This window comes from Alnus glutinosa, chromosome 13 (genome assembly GCF_958979055.1).
Source record: "Alnus glutinosa chromosome 13, dhAlnGlut1.1, whole genome shotgun sequence".
In the NCBI taxonomy this organism is placed as follows: domain Eukaryota; kingdom Viridiplantae; phylum Streptophyta; class Magnoliopsida; order Fagales; family Betulaceae; genus Alnus; species Alnus glutinosa.
In genome coordinates, this window is record NC_084898.1 from 20,639,966 (window position 1) to 20,658,435 (window position 18,470).

At 34.0% G+C, this 18,470-nt stretch overlaps 2 protein-coding genes across 3 annotated transcripts; both read left to right on the plus strand.

The window, feature by feature from the left end:
• Positions 1 to 2,849, plus strand: LOC133854878 (receptor like protein 21-like). Of its 2 annotated transcripts, none has more exons than XM_062291141.1 (2): positions 1 to 368; positions 674 to 2,849. In XM_062291141.1, the coding sequence occupies exons 1-2, from the start codon at positions 11 to 13 to the stop codon at positions 2,845 to 2,847; spliced, it is 2,532 nt and encodes an 843-aa protein (XP_062147125.1). In that variant the 5' UTR covers positions 1 to 10; the 3' UTR covers positions 2,848 to 2,849. The 2 variants fall into 2 exon arrangements, with proteins under 2 accessions (XP_062147125.1, XP_062147126.1); XM_062291142.1 differs by having other exon boundaries at positions 234 to 368; positions 724 to 2,849.
• Positions 2,850 to 10,077: 7,228 nt separating this feature from the next.
• Positions 10,078 to 10,428, plus strand: LOC133853962 (zinc finger A20 and AN1 domain-containing stress-associated protein 4-like). Its single transcript, XM_062289982.1, has one exon. The coding sequence runs from the start codon at positions 10,078 to 10,080 to the stop codon at positions 10,426 to 10,428; it is 351 nt and encodes a 116-aa protein (XP_062145966.1).
• Positions 10,429 to 18,470: the final 8,042 nt, after the last annotated feature.

Here is an 18,470-nt window from a genome sequence, read left to right on the forward strand (position 1 = left end):
CACTTTAGAAATGGAGACTTGTTGTTTTGCTAAAAATGTCATTTTTGTTTGGGCTTTGGCTTTCATCGCTTCATCCCCTTTGGCTTGTGTTAAAGCAGCTGGATGCACCAAAGAACAGACGAGAGCTCTCTTGGAGATCAAGAACGCCACAAATGCTTCTTTCCTTGCGGATTGGGACGGAAGGAATTGTTGTAAAGTGCATGAAATTGAATGTGGAGGTATTGCTGGAGGAGTTAGCGAAATGTATTTGCATGGGAAGTACGCTTCATCAAGAAGTACATGGTATCCAAATGTAACCTTGTTCACCTTATTTGATGAACTCGAACGCTTAGCACTTCTTAGCATGCGAATTGGAGGAAGGCTTGAACGTACGTGAGAACTCTTACTTTCCTCTTTTTTCTTTTCTAATCCCATAATAATTTGTTCAGCTTCATTTAATTTTATTTGCTCAATTCATTTTGGCTAATTCCTGAAATTCTAAATGACTCTTAATTCATACCTTGAGATCTTGCAGAGAATCCTACCTTCAAAGAGTTTCACATAATTCATAATATATCAGTCATAATATTTTCTAACCTCAATATTAGGTTGTTCATTATTTTGATGCCTTCTAAGCATATACATAATATCCTACATTGGAACTCATTTTTCACACTCCATCACTTTGATGCAGCTTTTTGCGAACTGAAGCGATTAAATCATCTAATCTCTTTGGATCTTCAGGATAATAGATTGGAAGGCGTTATTCCCTCTTGTCTTGGGATGATTGGAAACCTTGAAGGACTTTATCTATCAAATAATCGTCTTTATGGTAATCTACTTCCATCAATATTCTCCAACCAAAGCAAGATTGAGTATTTCGATGTTTCGGCCAATCAATTAGATGGGGTTTTATCATTTTCTACTTTTGCCAATGCTTCAAGTCTCCAAGAGCTTGATCTTTGGAGTAATCGCTTTCATGGTAATCTACCTCCATCACTATTCTCCAAACAAAGCAAGATTGAGAGTTTTGATGTTTCGGACAATCAATTAGATGGGGTTTTATCATTTTCTACTTTTGCCAATGCTTCAAGTCTCATGTACCTTGGTCTTTCGAGTAATCGCTTTCATGGTAATCTACCTCCATCACTATTCTCCAATCAAAGCAAGATTCAGTGGTTTTATGTTTCGGACAATCAATTAGATGGGGTTTTATCATTTTCTACTTTTGCCAATGCTTCAAGTCTCCAAGCCCTTGATCTTTCAAGCAACTGCAATTTGGAAATTGAAACAGAATCTCCCACATGGGTTCCAACCTTTCAGCTAAATTACCTGAACTTGGCGAATTGCAGCCTCAACAAGAAGAATGGTCACGTTCTCCCAAGCTTTATCACCACCCAAGTTGCCTTGCAATTGCTAGACTTGTCTCACAACTTAATAAAGGGAAGCATACCTTGTCAGTTGCTATTCAACACGAGTATCAAAGCTTTATCCTTGAGAAGTAACAAAATTGATGGTTTTCTTTTTCTTGGTTGCCATGCTAATCGAACTTCATCACTTGTATTCTTCGATATGTCAAATAATAATGTCAAAGGTTCTCTTCCCGAAAATATTGGACATCTTCTTCCACACTTATACAGTGTTGACATGTCCTCAAATGCATTACAGGGCATCATTCCTTGGTCTTTTGGTAATCTATCTTTTGAAGCATTAGACCTTTCTAATAACAAGCTCTCAGGGACAATACCGCAAAGTTTGACTAGAAATGGCACCCCACTGGTATATCTAAATCTATCAAACAATACATTGGAAGGAGAAATGCTCCCAAGGGACGCCAACATGAAAAGCTTGGAGTGCTTGCAACTCGGCGGCAATCAATTTCAAGGAATGATCTCACCCGCAATATCAAACAGCCCCTCTCTACTAATCCTAGATATTCGAAACAATAACTTGTCTGGTAATATTCCAAAGTGGTTGTATGATCATCCTCGCTTGGTGCAAGTTCTTTTAAGTGGAAATCGCTTTGAAGGTCACCTACTCCGAAGAATGTGTCAAATGGAAAGTTTGCAAGTTTTCGATATCTCTGATAATCATATTTCGGGAGGTATTCCCTCCTGCCTTGATAACATTACATTCTGGAAGAAGAGTTCTCCAAGCTCTAATGGCTCAAACTCTTTCATGGAAAAGGGTCCACTGTTTTCCCTGGCACATCCAGCGCAACTAGAGCCTAAATTCGAAATTAAAACGGACTTGCGAGTAAAACATGAGGTACATGCTTACAAAGGTATCCCACTCTCAATGATGACTATAATTGACATGTCATCAAACCAATTGACAGGTAACATTCCTTTTGAAATGGGAGAATTGTTGCAGCTTCGGTCCTTGAACTTGTCGAATAATTTTCTAACAGGCTCCATTCCAAATTCTTTTCAAAACTTGAAAAACATGGAGAGCTTGGATCTTTCCCACAACAAGTTGAGTGGGAGAATCCCTTTTGAATTTGTTGAAATGACTTTTCTATCAGTATTTAGTGTTGCCTATAACAATCTTTCTGGAAGAGTCCCATTTGAGCGGCAGTTCTCAACTTTCAAGTCGCAATGCTATGATGGAAATCCAGATCTATGTGGAGACCCTCTGCCGAGAAACTGCTCAACTCCAAACCAAATTGAACCTGGACATGAGGAAGAAAAGGAAGAGAGTAGAATAATCGATAGCCCTTTATTCTTCTATGCATTTGTTGTTGTCTCTTATGCATTTGGATTTTGGGTTTTCTTTGGGATCCTAATCATTAAAAAGAATTGGAGGCATATCTATTTTAGAGCTATTGACAGAATTATTGAGTCATGTTTTGAAATGCTCAATCGGTGATTCACAACTATATATATATACTTCAAATTAATGCTTATCTTCAATAAAGATTTTGTATTGCGAAGTGCTTCTAACTTACACTTGGAAGTAGTTGTGTACAAGTTGCAAGGGTTCTAGAATTTCATTATAGCCTGAAATTTCATTTTCATGGGAATTGTTGCACCTTAAAGAATTTGAAATCAATTTAGCATAGTTTTGATTTTGATAGGAATTGTTGTCGATGGAAGAATTATGGTAAATGCTTTGCTACATATTTCCAAGCATGACATCCAAAGTTTGCCATGACCTCAACTACACCTCTTTTAAGAGGCAAACCAAAATTATCTTTACAAAAAAAAGTTATTGAAGACCACACATTTTTTGTTTTTGTTTATCAAGGTGAATTTTTAGGAGACATGCTAACACAGGCCTCTCTGTCGATGCACAAAGTTTATTATGACTTGGTATTGTAGCCACAGAAGTTGCTTTGGCCTCACTGTATGAAGATCCCAAATCACAAGTACTACTTGAATTAGAGTCACAATAATGCCCATGCACCTTGTTCATCTAATCAATCAACGAGTGCCTTAAATCTATACCAACTGCTGAAGTTTCACAATAATTTATACTAAAAAAGTATGGCATTACCACCGGTGAATTTGGAGTACTCAAACCATCTTCTTCCAAATTATCTCTTATCCTAGACAGAATGTTATAGGCCAAGTTTCCAAGAACACGGAAATATGCTTCCAGAATTGAATGCCTAACATCCTACAAGAATTGAGGAAGGCAGATTAATTAAGAATCTTTTAAATGGGAGAGTTTAATTACCTTGGGATGAGCATCTTAGATAATGGCCAGCACAGGCATTTCAAGCAAGAGATTTTCATTAATTGATTTGGCAACCTTGAACACTTGATGTGCCACTCTTCCTTGGTGAAGCAATTTCCTTCTAGATTGATTTAGCAAAACAGGGTCGAGCCATTTGCACCATTTTGCTTAGCAAGAACTAACTCAACCACATAGTTGGTCGGGGAGAGTAACCAGTCCATTTCTCTTTGCCATTTGCTCTTCCTTTCTTCAAGCAGTGGTTCTAATTTTCACAACTCCCCAAACAATTATTATATTCTAAATAGTTAAGAGAAAAAGTAATTATTCTCATAGGTCACATTATAAAAACAAAAGTAGTTTTCTAAGGAATAGCTAGGGCCCCAAGTTAATCATAGAAGAGAAATGATCCTGCATTATATGCTACCCACAAGAAGGAAAAAGTAAATAAATAAATATTGATAACATAAATATTGTTATGAAAATGGAATTCTACGTGGAGCAAATATTAATATTAGAATATATAATATGGTAGAATATTTTCTTTATGTTAGAATATATGTTATGATTAGATACTTACCTTACAGAATAATTCATGGGTTTGAATTGAATTTGAATTCACCCCTTTTTTTCTTGTTCCAAGCACATGAATTGGGCTAAACAAATTCCATTTTAATACATTTTGTCCAATTCATGGGTTTCGGAATGGGATGTCAATGACACAAACCAGTACAACTTCTTGTAACAGAGATTCATAAACCAGCAAACTATGAAGCAACAAACACCTGAGTTCTGCTAGCCAGAAAAATACAAAATTAAAATTAAAAACCTGATTATTTGCATCATGCTGGACACAGCTCAAAATTCATAATAAGCTAATTATTTTTCCCAGTCTACCTTCAAGCTGGACACAGCTCAAAACTCATAATAACAAGAATAACTGTTTCATAAAGTTTCCAAAAGGGAACAATGTCACCATTATGGTTATCACAATCTCAAAAAGTTCTTGAATCCCTGTATCCAATGACTTACTAATCAAACAGCTCAATATATGCCTCCATCAATAAATTACTATGATTTGGCCAACTGCCAACTTATGTTTCAACACAGAGAATAGGGTGCAGTATACATACATAGAAAAACAGCCATATATTTGTGAAACGCAATGAGATACTAATGACATGTAGATGTACAACTTAAAATAACATACATATTTTCTGGTGTCAATGAGCTTTAACCCAAATAACATCTCTTTTTCATGTAAGAATAAGGTGAACGCTGAGGTCATGGGTTCTAGACTCAATAGGGGGTGTGTGTGGATGTGATGTAGGAGACACCCATGAAAATAGATCTGTTTGTGCTAGAGATATTTCAGGATAAAAAAGAGAGTAATAAAGATCAAAATCACTGCCAAGAGTCTGGTCTTCTAGGCTATACTGCAAGGGGAAAAAGAAAGAAAATAAGTTTCTCTACTGAAAATTATCAAAGCTGAATAATAATAATAAAAAGCACACTTTTCTAGCCTCCAAAATCTAATAAAAACTACATCCTAATCCTTGAAAATAATAAAAAGTCTCACCCAGCCAAAATAACCTAGATAAACTCAAACACACACACACACATATGAGTAATGCTATATGTAAGACTCCTATCTCCTTCTTATCCTCCCAAATGTGACATAGCTTTTAAAGACACCATTTGATCTACTCTAATTTGAGTTACACTTGTATACTTTTTGTAGTTGAGCTGCGTCCATCAGCGCTTTTTTATAAAATTGATGTACTTATCAATTTTATTTTATTTTGGATGAATTAATCATCAAGTATTCACGTTAAACAACATAAGCTTGCAAAACTGTCTAGCACGAAAGAGTGCCAATCACTTGAGTATTCACAATACCCAGCCATACAACCTAAAACTTTTGCAGCAAACAGACCACCACGAATGCAAAATCCTCAAGTATTGACTGAAACGGAAAGGCTCTGAAGTACTGATAGTAAAAACTCGATCATTACAAGCTTGAAATAAGCGATTTTCAGGACCAAGGGAAAATTTGCATGCATATAATAATCTGAATTATGTAGAAAAAAAATCGAAAGAATTATTAACTCAACACCAACTTAGACTGTGAGATACAGAATATCAATAGGATAAAAAAACTAAAGAAAATGAACAACAAAGTTGGAAATCAAAAGCTCAAGCAGGTACATAATAAACTAATTCATACAAATTCAAGCAAAAATCAAGCATCTTAGAGAATTCACATGAAAAAAATCATCGTCAATATAATGGCACGATAAAAAAAGAAAAAAAAGAGAGACTATGAAACAATTCCCAAAAGTCGGCAATTTTGGGGTGTAAACAAATCAAATCAGCAGCAAACTCGAAAACCCATTTTTTGAATATAAAATGAAGACGGGGTGTTTGGCGCGAGAGAAAATTATCCGAAAGTCGACCAAAGAGAATCCCAACCAGAAAGGTGGATTCTGGAAAGTCGTGTGGAGGTCACAGACACGTGCACATTTTACAGGGTTGGAGGCTTGTAATTATTAGCAGGGTAAATCTCTACTAAATTCCTCGGTCAACACGCGATTTAAAATCAGTTTTTTACTATTTAAAAAACAATTTTTGTGGCTTATTTGCAATTAGCCACTTCATGATTTTTCCATACATTTTTCCAACGTCTGTTAGGGTAAATCACTGTTTATCCACGTAGGCATTGACACATCAAGTAAAACGACGTAATTTTATAAATTTAAAAACTTCAAATTTTATTTTTTTTCTTTTTTACAAAAAATAAAAATTAAAAATGGGGGGTTTTGGGGACGGGAGTAGCCGCACTCCACCCCCAACCCCACCACCCTAGAGTAAGGTGTTGGTGGTGAGCCACCCCCAGAGGTGGCGCCGACTACCTCTGGGGTGGCTAGCGCGCCACCTTTGGCCTATAGGGTGGCCGCACGACCACTCCCATGGGCTGGGGGTGGCTTGCGGGCCACCCCCAACCTGCTTTGGGTTGGCAAGCAGGCCACTTTTGAAACATGGAGAGGCAGCGAGCTACTCCAGAGGTGGCGTCGGCCACCCTCTCCCCAATGGGAGTGGTTGTCACCGGCAGTTGCCCTCTATTTTTCAATTTCTTAAGAAAAAAATGAAATTTTGAATTTTTAAACAATGTCGTTTTACCTAATGTGTCAATGTCTACGTGGATAAACAGTAACTCACCCTAACGGACATTTGAAAAATGGATGGAAAAATCATGAAATGGTTAATTTCAAATCCGCGACAAACTTAAGCAACAAAATTTGATTTTTAAACAGTGAGAGATTGATTTTAAATCGCACATTGACATATGAATTTATTAGACATTTACCCTTCTCCTCCTCCTCCTTCTTCTTCTTCTTCTTATTATTTTTTTTTTTTTGCAAGTATGTAATTATTTGTTTGTTTCATAATGTTTGGCAAACAAATGAAAGCCGTTAGATTTTGTACCGGACATTGCAGTTTGTTTGGAGCTTCTCAATCAAGATTAGCATTTAGGTCATCTCTAGGTCAAATGAACTGGACAAGAGCAGGTTAGTTTAAGTAGAATGGCAAAATTGTGTAAAAAATATGAAATGACAATTTTGTCCTTATTTCTATACTAACTGGCTTTTCTCCAATTCATTTGAACTGGAGAGGATCCTTGCCTTCAATATTAGAGGCGGTTGATTTGCAGCTCTTGACTCACAGGATATTGTTCAGAATTCACTCTTCCGCGAGTAATTATGTAAAGAAAATTAAAGTTTTCTTTGTGTCGTTTCAACTATCATGTGACTTTTAAAATCATCATCGAATTTGAGATTATCATTATTGAATTGTAATCAGATAGTAATTTAAAAGCTACATGACATTTGAGAGGTCATAAGGATGACTCTTTTACCTATCTCAAAGCAAAATTTTAAACGGCAAGTTCAAAATTAATTTTAGTATCGAATTTTCAGGAACCAGGTGCGAATCCAAATTTTTCAGGTTCATATATCGTTACCCCTGGTTAGTTATATCGGTTTTCAAGGTAGTACCTTCTCGTAACTTTAGAGTATCCAAATTCATACCGACAGGCTCGTACATGATCGATTACGGGCCCATAATCTCTAGTGAGTCGATGTAAACTCAGATACTCATAATCATTATTCCCAACATTTTATATCCTTTATAATTGGCTTCAATTCATTAAATATATTCCGTTCCTGGAAATGATTGGTCGAGCTGTCTTGGGAAATGGAGGGCAGCTGGAAATTGTAAAGCAAGCAGGTGTTATCTTAGTTTGATAAACAAAATTGCCATCATTATTTTATTTTATTATATATTTTATAAAACTCATATATTTGGGCCTTCTTATTGATTAAGACCGAATAATTGGGCTCAGTTATGTGTTTTGGGTTTGATGTAGTTTTTTAGGCCCATATTTACCATTCTCTCATTTTGCATATATTCGAATAATTATATAATTATATATGCAGATCTAAACGGAATAGGATTCTTTTCATTTCGTTAAATAAAATGAATAATATCAATTTTAAATGAAAAATTAAGATTTAAAGTTAGTGCATCTAACGATATATATTAGGGGTGTTCAAACGGAGCGGTTATAACAGCTTTAAAACCGCTAACCGCTTAAAACTGCTAACCGCTAATCGCTTATAACCGCTAACAGCTTTTAAAAGCGGTTATAAATAACCGCTAACCGCCTAGGCGGAGGCGGTTAGTGGTTATATGGTTTTAAAAGCGGTTATAAATAACCGCTAACCGCTTTTATATATATATTAACAAAAAAAAAAAAAAAAACTGACCTGAGAGCCTAGAGGTAGAGGGGCGTCGTTTTGGGCATTGCTGAATGCCCAAAACGACGCCGTTTTGGTAATATATATAAACCATATTTTCTCTTTTAGGTTTAGGTTTCCATTTTCCAATTCCCATTTCATTTTTGTCGCCGACGCCGTCTCGTCTCTGCCCATCTCGTCTCGTCTCCTCTCCGCCGCCGCTCGTCTCCGCCGCCACTCGTCTCCGCTTCCGGTCGTCTCCGCCGCCACTACACTGTAAGTTTCTCCACCGGTTCGTGTAAAATTGTATTTCTCTCATTTTTTTTTTTTTTTTTTGAAGAGATTATTGGGTGCATATTTGTGGATTGCCAATATTTTCTCTTTAGATCTGTTTTTCTCTCAGTTTTGGTAGATAGTCCTTTTTCCTTTTGTAGTGAATATATTCGTAGATTTAACTTAATGACAAAAAGAAAAAAAAAAAAAAAAAACTGTATATAGATATATTAGAGGTTATTGTATTCTGATTTGGGTATTTCTTGGATATATTCTTGGATTTTGATTTGGAGTAGTCTACTTCTTTTATTGTGGGTGGAATTAAGGCTAAGCAAGAGCTTTCTCTTCCAAGACTGGAAAAGGATCTGTTGCCTCTAATTACTATCTCCGCAAAGTGAAGTCTCACTGTATATTTTCCATTTGCTAAGCACCGCAAATAATATGTGAGAGAAATGGGAGAGAGGCGTGCATTCATGTACAATTCATAGCCAGGCATTCTTAGTGTAGATACATTACTTGCTGTATATATTTGGTCCTCTTTGGGTGCATTCCGAAAGTGTCCAGTGCTACTAAATCCCCAATTACCATTAATATTCGTGTAAAATTTTGATGCACCTCCAGGGTCTGTATCCTGTTCATAACTTTTGCTTTCAATAGTTGTTCTGCTTCCCCCACAATTAATATACAGTGAATGGTAATCTACAAAAAAACAGCAACATGTTAATGGAATTCAGATACAAACTAACACAATGGAACAAAACATAATGTATTTAACTGACTTATTCCCAACAAAATTGAAGCATAAGCCTTTTAATTAGATTCAACAAGATGTCATTGTTAAACCTATTAATACAGCTGCCACAGCAGCTGCATCTAGGGGTGAGCAAATCCCCGCAAAACCCGCCCCAACCCACCCCGCAGAGCCCAAAACCCGCACCCATGGTGCGGGTTATGGGGCTTTTTTTGGCCCCCCCGCGCGGTGCGGGGCGGGTTGCGGGGGGACCCTTAAATTTTTGCGGGTCCCCGCCCCGCCCCGTAGGTTTTGAAAAAAAAAAAAAAAAAAAAAAAGTTGCGAAAAACACGAAAAACAAAACCCTACACGGCTACACAGTGACTTATCTTCTAACTCCCTAAGCGCCGCAGACCCAGCACCCTCGTCCCTCACTGCCTCACAGCCTCACTGACCCAGGCACCCACCCAGCCACAGTCAACTCCCTGAGCGGCGAGCGCCACTAGCCCAGGACCCAGTCACAAGCCGGTCCAGCCCTGCCCTGCCCTGAGCGCCGCAGCCCTGCCACTAGCCAGCTCGCTAGTCGTCGCCTCACCAAGTCACCAACTCGAGAGAAGAGATCTGATGGCGGAAGAGCACAGATGCGAAGCTCCCGAAGGCCACCGGCTCTGCGCTAACAACTGCAGCTTCTTCGGCAGCACGACCACCATGAACCTCTGTTCCAAATGCTACGGAGAGTTACATCACTCTTCCTCCAAATCCTCCATGGAAATTGCTCTCTCCTCCTCTTCTACTTCTTCTCCACCGGCTATCGTGTCTCTTCCTCCTCCTCCTCCTCCTCCAGCGTTGACCTTGCCTGAGGTCGCCAAAGATGTACGGGGATCCAAACCCACGGGGATCCCCGCATACCCGCAGGGATCCCCGCCCCATAACCCTGCCCCATCCCCACCCGCCCCGTGCGGGTGCAGGGGGTAATTTGCGGGGTGCGGGTTCCCCAAAGGGAACCCGCACCTCTGCGGGGCGGGGGCAAAAAAACCCAATCCCCGCTCCCCCCCCCCCCCCCCCCCCCGCCCCATGCTCAGCCCTAGCTGCATCTGCTTGTAAAGATCAAAAAAATAAATAAAAAAATTTAAGAATTAATATTGTAATTATTAAATAGAGGGGGGGCCAATAATTATATTTTTAAGTGATAATATTTATGTTATGCAAGTAAAATGAATTTTTGATATAATAAAATAATTGAAATAATAAAATACTACTAATGGGTCTTTAGGAAATAATAAATAATAATAATAATGAACCTTAGTTGGATAAATAATAAAATGTGCCACGACAACTCCGGAGCTTTTAGTATCCAATGTGATCTGCATGTCCTTTCGTTGTAAATAGTGACTGTAAATCCCAAGATTTATAAATTTTATAGTGGAAATAATATACTAATTTTGTTGTTTTTCTGTATTTTTGTGTACTATTATTGTTGGGTTTGGCTGAACTGGAGTTGAAATTTGAACGATCTTATATTTACAGTCATTACTCGAGCTCGCAATTTCACATTTCAATTTCTTTCTTTTAAAATGATATATAGTTTATTTTTATAAAAAAGATACATAGGTATTTTTGAAAGTGATATAGAGGAGTCAAATGAGTTGGCTTTTATTGGTGTTAAGGAGATTTTTTTTCTTTTTAAAGTGATATGCTCGAGTTTTTGATGAGAAATTGGAGATGGACAAACACCAATCTAGATTCTGTAATTCTATGTTAATACACTGCTGAATGTAATTAAAATAAAATAAAAAATAAAAAATAAAAAAAAGGCAGAAAGAAAAATGCAGAGACAATTGATGATAGGCAGAAGATTGAAAAATTTCTTTTTGGTTCTATTTGGAATCGATTCACGAGTTTAAGAAAAATAAGCATTTTATTTTAGACATTTAGCTCATTAAGATGTTGGATTTGATATGAGGCCAAGTCTGCATAAATTCTTAATAATTGAGAGCTACGATTATTATGGATTTAATTACTAGGAACAAATAAGATAAAGAGAAAGGTTAAATGTTATAATTTTATCCGACATTCATTTAACAATGCTAACATGACACTTCAAACAAATTATTTTGATTTTTTAACATAGAATTACAGAATCTAGATTGGTTGTTTAGATTTAAACAAATATAATGGTTTGGCATTTCAAGTACAGTAGTGCTTTGTTCAATTTGGAGAACATATAATTAAATTAAATGAGTAATTCGATCTTTTACTAAAAAAAATGATAAACATTTACATTACCACCGTACTGTTGAGATTATCATCTTTAATTAAGGATGTGATAAATCAATAAACAAGCAATTTAATTGGTTGAAATGTGTTGGTATTATAATCAAATAAATTATTAGCGAAAATATGCATTGCTAAAGAAGAATTTTAATCCTAGCAAGAAAGGAACCTACTGGCTACTGTTACTTTATCTGAAATTTAAGGTTGTGATTGCGAATAATTAGTTAATCATAATCTCATCTTCCAACACCTTGAGGAAGAGAATGATTTTGAATGTAAGTCGGAGGTGGATAGGTATTTGTTGGATGGGTGTGAAGCAGCAATAAAGGACTTTGATGTTTTAGGTTGATGGAAGATTAATGCACCTAAATATCCTATCATTGCAGCAATAGCCCGTGATGTATTGGGGGACGTATATTGGATCCCTTTAGGAGTTCAGTGTCTCCACTTACCGTTGAGGCGTTGGTTTGCACACAAAATTGGATAAGGAATACTCCAATTGACATTCGGGAGTTGGAAGAATTTGTGAAAAGCTTTGATAAAGAAAGTAAATGTTTGTAAATTAGTTGTAACTTTTCATTTGTACAATTATTATTTTTGAAACTTACTTAGTTACTTTTCAACTAACTAAAGCTTCTTCTTTTGTAGATGGCGCTCAATCAAGGAACGAAGCATCCTTGGACAGTGACTATGTGGATTTGTAATTTTTGAATTTTGGATTTGTAATGTCTTGGACTATTTGGTTATTTGGATTTGTTTGGTTTGGAATTTGGAATATGTGCCTATGTGATTATTTTGGATTTGTAATGTCTTGGAGTATTTGTTTATTTGGATTTGTATGGTTTTAGAATTTGGAGTATGTGCCTATGTGGTTATTTTGGATTTGTAATGTCTTTGAGTATTTGTTTTGTTCATTTGGATTTGTTTGGTTTTAGAATTTAGAGTATGTGCCTATGTGGTTATTTGGATTTTTAATTTTTTGCTTTTGGATTTGGTTATTTTGGATTTGTAATGTCTTTGAGTATTTGATTATTTGGATTTGTTTGGTTTTGGAATTTGGAGTATGTGGATTTGTTTGGTTTTGGAATTTAGAATATGTTTGGATTAGTAATTTTGTAACAAAGGACAAAAGGCCCAAAAAGTATTAAATTTTTTTCTTGAAAAAATTAAAATCTGTACAAAAAAATGGCCCAAAACAGGTGTAAAAATAGCCCAAAACCAATTTTAACCCGACCCAAAACCGGTCTAAACCCGGCCCAAAACCGGAATTCGAAAGCGGTTTCAAACCGCCGGTTATAACCGCTAACCGGCGGTTATAAAAATAACCGCCTCCGCCAAGGCGGTTAGCGGTTGCGGTTGGTAAAATAAAAATAACCGCTAGGCGATTAACGGTTAGCGGTTTTAGCTAATAACCGCCGGTTATAACCGCTTGTACACCAATATATATAAAATCAATATTAACATATTTTTTAAAATTTTAAATAATGTAAAATTATGTACACCATTAGATGTATTAACTTTAATCATAATCATAAAATTGATAGTATTCATTTCATTTGGAATTGAGAGGATCCTATTCCGTTCTAAACACAACTCCCAAATAAGAAACTGATATTTATTTCTTACATAAGCATTCTTATCTCTCTCTCTCTCTCCCTATATATTCTTATCTCTCTCTCTCTCTCTCCCTATATATATATATATATATATATATATATATATATATATAAGCATTATTTTGTAGGATGAATAAAGTTGGCTCTTCATCCAACTTTACAATCAACCTTTTTATTTGTCAACTTCAGAGTCATGCCCCTCAAACAATCTCTAGATTTGCAATAATAAATAAATAAAACTATATCAAACCGAAGATTAAGAAAAAAAAACTGTTCATCTCTTTGCATATTAATTTTTTTTTTCTCCAACCGACAAACTAGCATTAAGATATATGAGGGCTTGTTTGTTTATATTTTTTTATGATTGTTTTTAACTTTTTCGCTGAAAAAAAAAAAAAAAAAAAACTTACTAACAAATAATTCCACACACAAAATACATAAAGAAACTTTACTTAACCCATCTAAACTTCCATTGCATTTACAATTATCCTTCTAAACTTTAAAAACTCTCAATTTAGTGTATTTATCTTCTTCTTCTTCTTTTTTTTCAATTTCACCCATCCATTACGATTTTCAATTAAAATCTTAACGGAGGGATATCAAAATTCTCAAACTACAATTCCTTATTTTTAGGAAAAAAAAAAAAAGAAAAAAAAAATGCAAAGATTTAGGCGTTGATCAGAATTTAAAAGAATTTTCAAAAATACCAATGTCTGAATATTTAAAAAATAAATGGGAATTTTTGAAATTTTGATATGATTTAATGGAAAATCTTAACGGATGGGTAAAATTGAAAAAAAAAAAAATAGAAAGACAGAGACACTAAATTTAAAGTTTTTGAAGTTTAGTGGAGTAATGACAAAAGCGACGGCAATTCAAAATGGTTAAGTGAAGTTTCTCAAAATACTTATAAAACACTTATTGAATTAAGCATTTGACCATCTAATCTGAAAAACAATATTTGGTGTCAAGCGATAAAAGTCAAAACATTTTATGACATTTAAAACAGCACCCATAAACAGAGACAAAGCCAAAAACTCTTATGGGTAGGTCAAAAAAAATTTGTTTGTAAGGCCAATAAACTAAATTTTAATTTTTTACCTAAATTTTTTTTTTTTTTTGGTTCTATTTTGAAATTAAAGGGGGAGGAGGCAGGGCCTATACAGCTATATCAGCCCCTTAAATCCGTCCTTGCCCATAAAGTATGTTATAAAAGTCATTCACGTGAACAAAGCAATACCGTTGTACCCGAACAACACTCGCAACTATTTTCATTTTTATAGAATGTCGCAACTAAAAAGTTATATATATTTTTTCATATATATATATATATATCGAAGGAGTCCAATGGTCTATGGTAGTATGTTTAATGTTAGGCAAGAATCCCATCACATTCCCTTTGTACGTAACTTAATTAGTGCATGGGTTGCACGACAAGTCGACAACAAAACAAAGGAGGCTCAGTCAACATGGTGTTGGAGGCCTGCCCAATATTATTATATTACATTATATCACAAGGGGGGGCATGCATGTCAATTGCCATGTGAAGTGTTATAATTGATTGACACGTGGCATCATGTTCCTGCTGAAGTGCTATCCACCTGCTCTCTCTCTCTCTCTCAATAACAGATCCCATCTGACGGTTATCTCTCATTGCGCGTTGATCTCAGCAGTCGGCCCCACCACTCCAAACCCTTCTCGATCGTTTATAATCGCACAATACATGAGGAGGGCCCCTAAACCCATGTGAAATAATTCAATTCCTAATCTCTCTCTCTCTCTCTCCATCTCAATCGCAACTTTGACATTAATTTTTTTTTTTTTTTTTAACGTGGGTGGAATATATTATTAAATTCTAGTTTCTAACTAATTCTTTTAATTTTTTTTTTTCCTTATTTCTTATTTCTTGAATTTTTTTAGGACTAGGGCTTAGTTTGTTTCGACGTAAAAAAAATTTCGGCAAGAAAAAAATGATTTTCTTAAATTTTTTTTATTGTTGTTTGGCTTGTACAGAAAATAAGAGATGATAGAAAACGGCCAGCGACTTCCGACATCATCCGACGATGGTCTAATGGAGGTTCGATAGATTCCAATTATGGTCCAGCAAAGGTACGACAACTTTTGGCGATGATCTAGTAGCTTTCGAGTGTGGTCCGACAAACTCCGATCCAATGATTTGAAAATGAGAAGCTCAAACTCAGAAAATTGTTTATGGTTTAAAAAATATATATATTGGATTAATTACTATTTCAGGTAGGGGTGTACAAACGGTTATAACCGGTAGTTATTGGCTAAAACCGCTAACCGCCTAGGCAGTTATTGTATTTTACCAATTGCAACCATTAACCGCATAGACGGAGGCGATTATTTTTATAACCGCCGGTTAGCGGTTATTGAGTAGACTCAATAAGCGGCGGTTGTATAACCGCTTTTTAATTTGGGTTTTGGGCCGATTTTGGACAAGTTTTTGCCACTTTTGGGCCGGTTTTAGTGCAGGTTTTAAATCCAAAATAATAACAAATCCAAATCCAAATAACCCAATACAAACAAATCTAAAACTCAAACATAAATCCAAAACAGTACAAATCCAAGATTATATATATATATATATATATATAAACTAAAAGCGGTTAATGATTATTAACCGCTTTTTCCAAACCCTATAACCGCTAACCGCCTCCACATAGGCAATTAGCGGTTATTTATAACCGCTTATAAACGCGGTTATACGGTTATGCCATTATAATCGGTTAGTAGTTATAAAGCGGTTATAATCATTCTGTTTGTACACCCCTAATTTCGGGAATCAAACTAACCATGATTCAGCTTTCAATAGATGTGCATAAAAATATGTAAGCTATTTAATTACCAGAGGTAAGAAATTAGCAGAAGAAATAAATTAAGAAAAATGCTACAAATGAATATGAAAATTAACAAGACGATTATCAAGATATCAACATTTTTTAAAAATAAAAATTATTACATTAGTTAGTTACTAAAATAACATGATAAAGTTAATTAATTCAAAGATTAAAAATAAAAGGTAATTGCACTCATCTAGTTATCTGCCATGTGTGAGAAGTGGCAAAAACCAAACTAAAACTAAAACTCAAAGATTAAAAATAAAAACTAAAAAAAAATTAAAAAAACGAAAAATTTAAAGAAGAAATAAAAATAAAAACTAAAAATAAAAAATAAAAACGAAAATTTAAAAAACGAAAAAATAACTAATTTTTAAAAAGATCTATATATTTCAAACATAATTTAAAAAGAACTAATTTTTAAAAAGAACTAACTCAAAAACATATATTTCAAATATATATTTTAAAAAGAATTAACTCACAAACACATATTTCAAATATATATTTCAAACATCTTTTTACAAATTAGTTTTTTCTCGATATTCACATAATAGAATATAGTAGAATATAATACAAAAAAATCGAACACACAAACAAACCCTAAAGAAATGCACAACACAGTACAAGTTATTTAAAAGTAAAACCAATCTAATCCTGAAATGGTTCCAGACACATATTTTCTGAAATGTCGATATCTTCTATATATATATATATATATATATATATATATATATATATATATATATATATATAATTCGAATAATTCTTATAATCACAGATTTAAAAATTCGGATTTAAATCTAACATTTATCATCTATGCACATCATCATTTCTTTTATATATAATTAATTGGTACTCAAATTAGTTCCATACACTATAATTAAAATTCCTAATTTCTGAAACATCTTTCTAATGGATCTCTCAAACAGAATATAATGCTAACTAATATACTATCAATATCGTGGAATATATTAAAAAAATGATAAAAGAAGGTGCATAAATAATAATTAAAGTTTTGAAGGCTTGAAAAGAAAGTGTTATTAATTTGATATTTTTATTATTGGTAGTGTTGTTATATAGTAAATAATTTTGACTTTGTGATTCATGTGTTAAATATGAAATAATATTTGTAAGAATGTCGTGATCATATGATTATTACATTATACATTGTGTCATATGACATGAGATTTAATATCATATAAATTGTTATATCATACTTAAATTTAATAAAATGAATTGTTAGATCATATCACCAAGCTATTGTTGTTAGATCATAGTACATTGTTAGAACTTGGATCACACTTAATTATACAATGATACAAAAGGGAAATGATCAAAACACTCACAATGACACAACACCAAGGCACATTAAGGTGTGACCCACACATTAGGTTCCACCTCAATATGCCTTGGTGTTGTACCATTGTTGTGCACAAAAAGTGCAAGGATCACTCCCCGATACAAAATAAGTATTGTTGATATCATTATTACATTATTCATTGTGCAGTTATGCTATATGATATGAGATTTAATATCATATAAATTGTTAGATTATACTTAAATTTAATCAAATGAATTGTTAGATTATATCACCTAGCTTTTGTTGTTAGATCATAGTACATTGTTAGAACTTTGATCACACTTAATTATACAATGATACAAAATAAGTATTGTTGATATCATTATTACATTATATTATAAAGATATTATGTGATATATCACATAAGGTTTAATATCATATAATTGTTAGATCATAAGCATTTCATATAAATTATAGTGATAATATATACGATCATATATACTTGCGGAGCAAACTTTTTCTGGATGATTTTATAAAATATCTATGACTTCTCAAAAAATATATATATATATATATATATATATAATGATATGAATTCTAATAATTATACATAATTTGTGATTATAAGAAACACATTGTTAATTTTAATGCTAATCAATTGATTTGGGATTATACCAATTGCATTGTCATTGTATATAATATGATTATTTGAATAATACGATTAAGTATCAAGATTTTCATTAAATCATATGATTAACAATTTATTGTTAATTCAACAATCATTAGATATTTAATTATTAAACTTAGAGTCTTAATCTCTTAGATCATATAAGATATAATCATATTAATTATCTTTTATAATTAAATTATATATTATATAGATACTTATAGATATAACTAGTAATTATATATTATATAACAATAATTAATTATTGTTAATTAATAAGTGATATACTAAATAAGTTT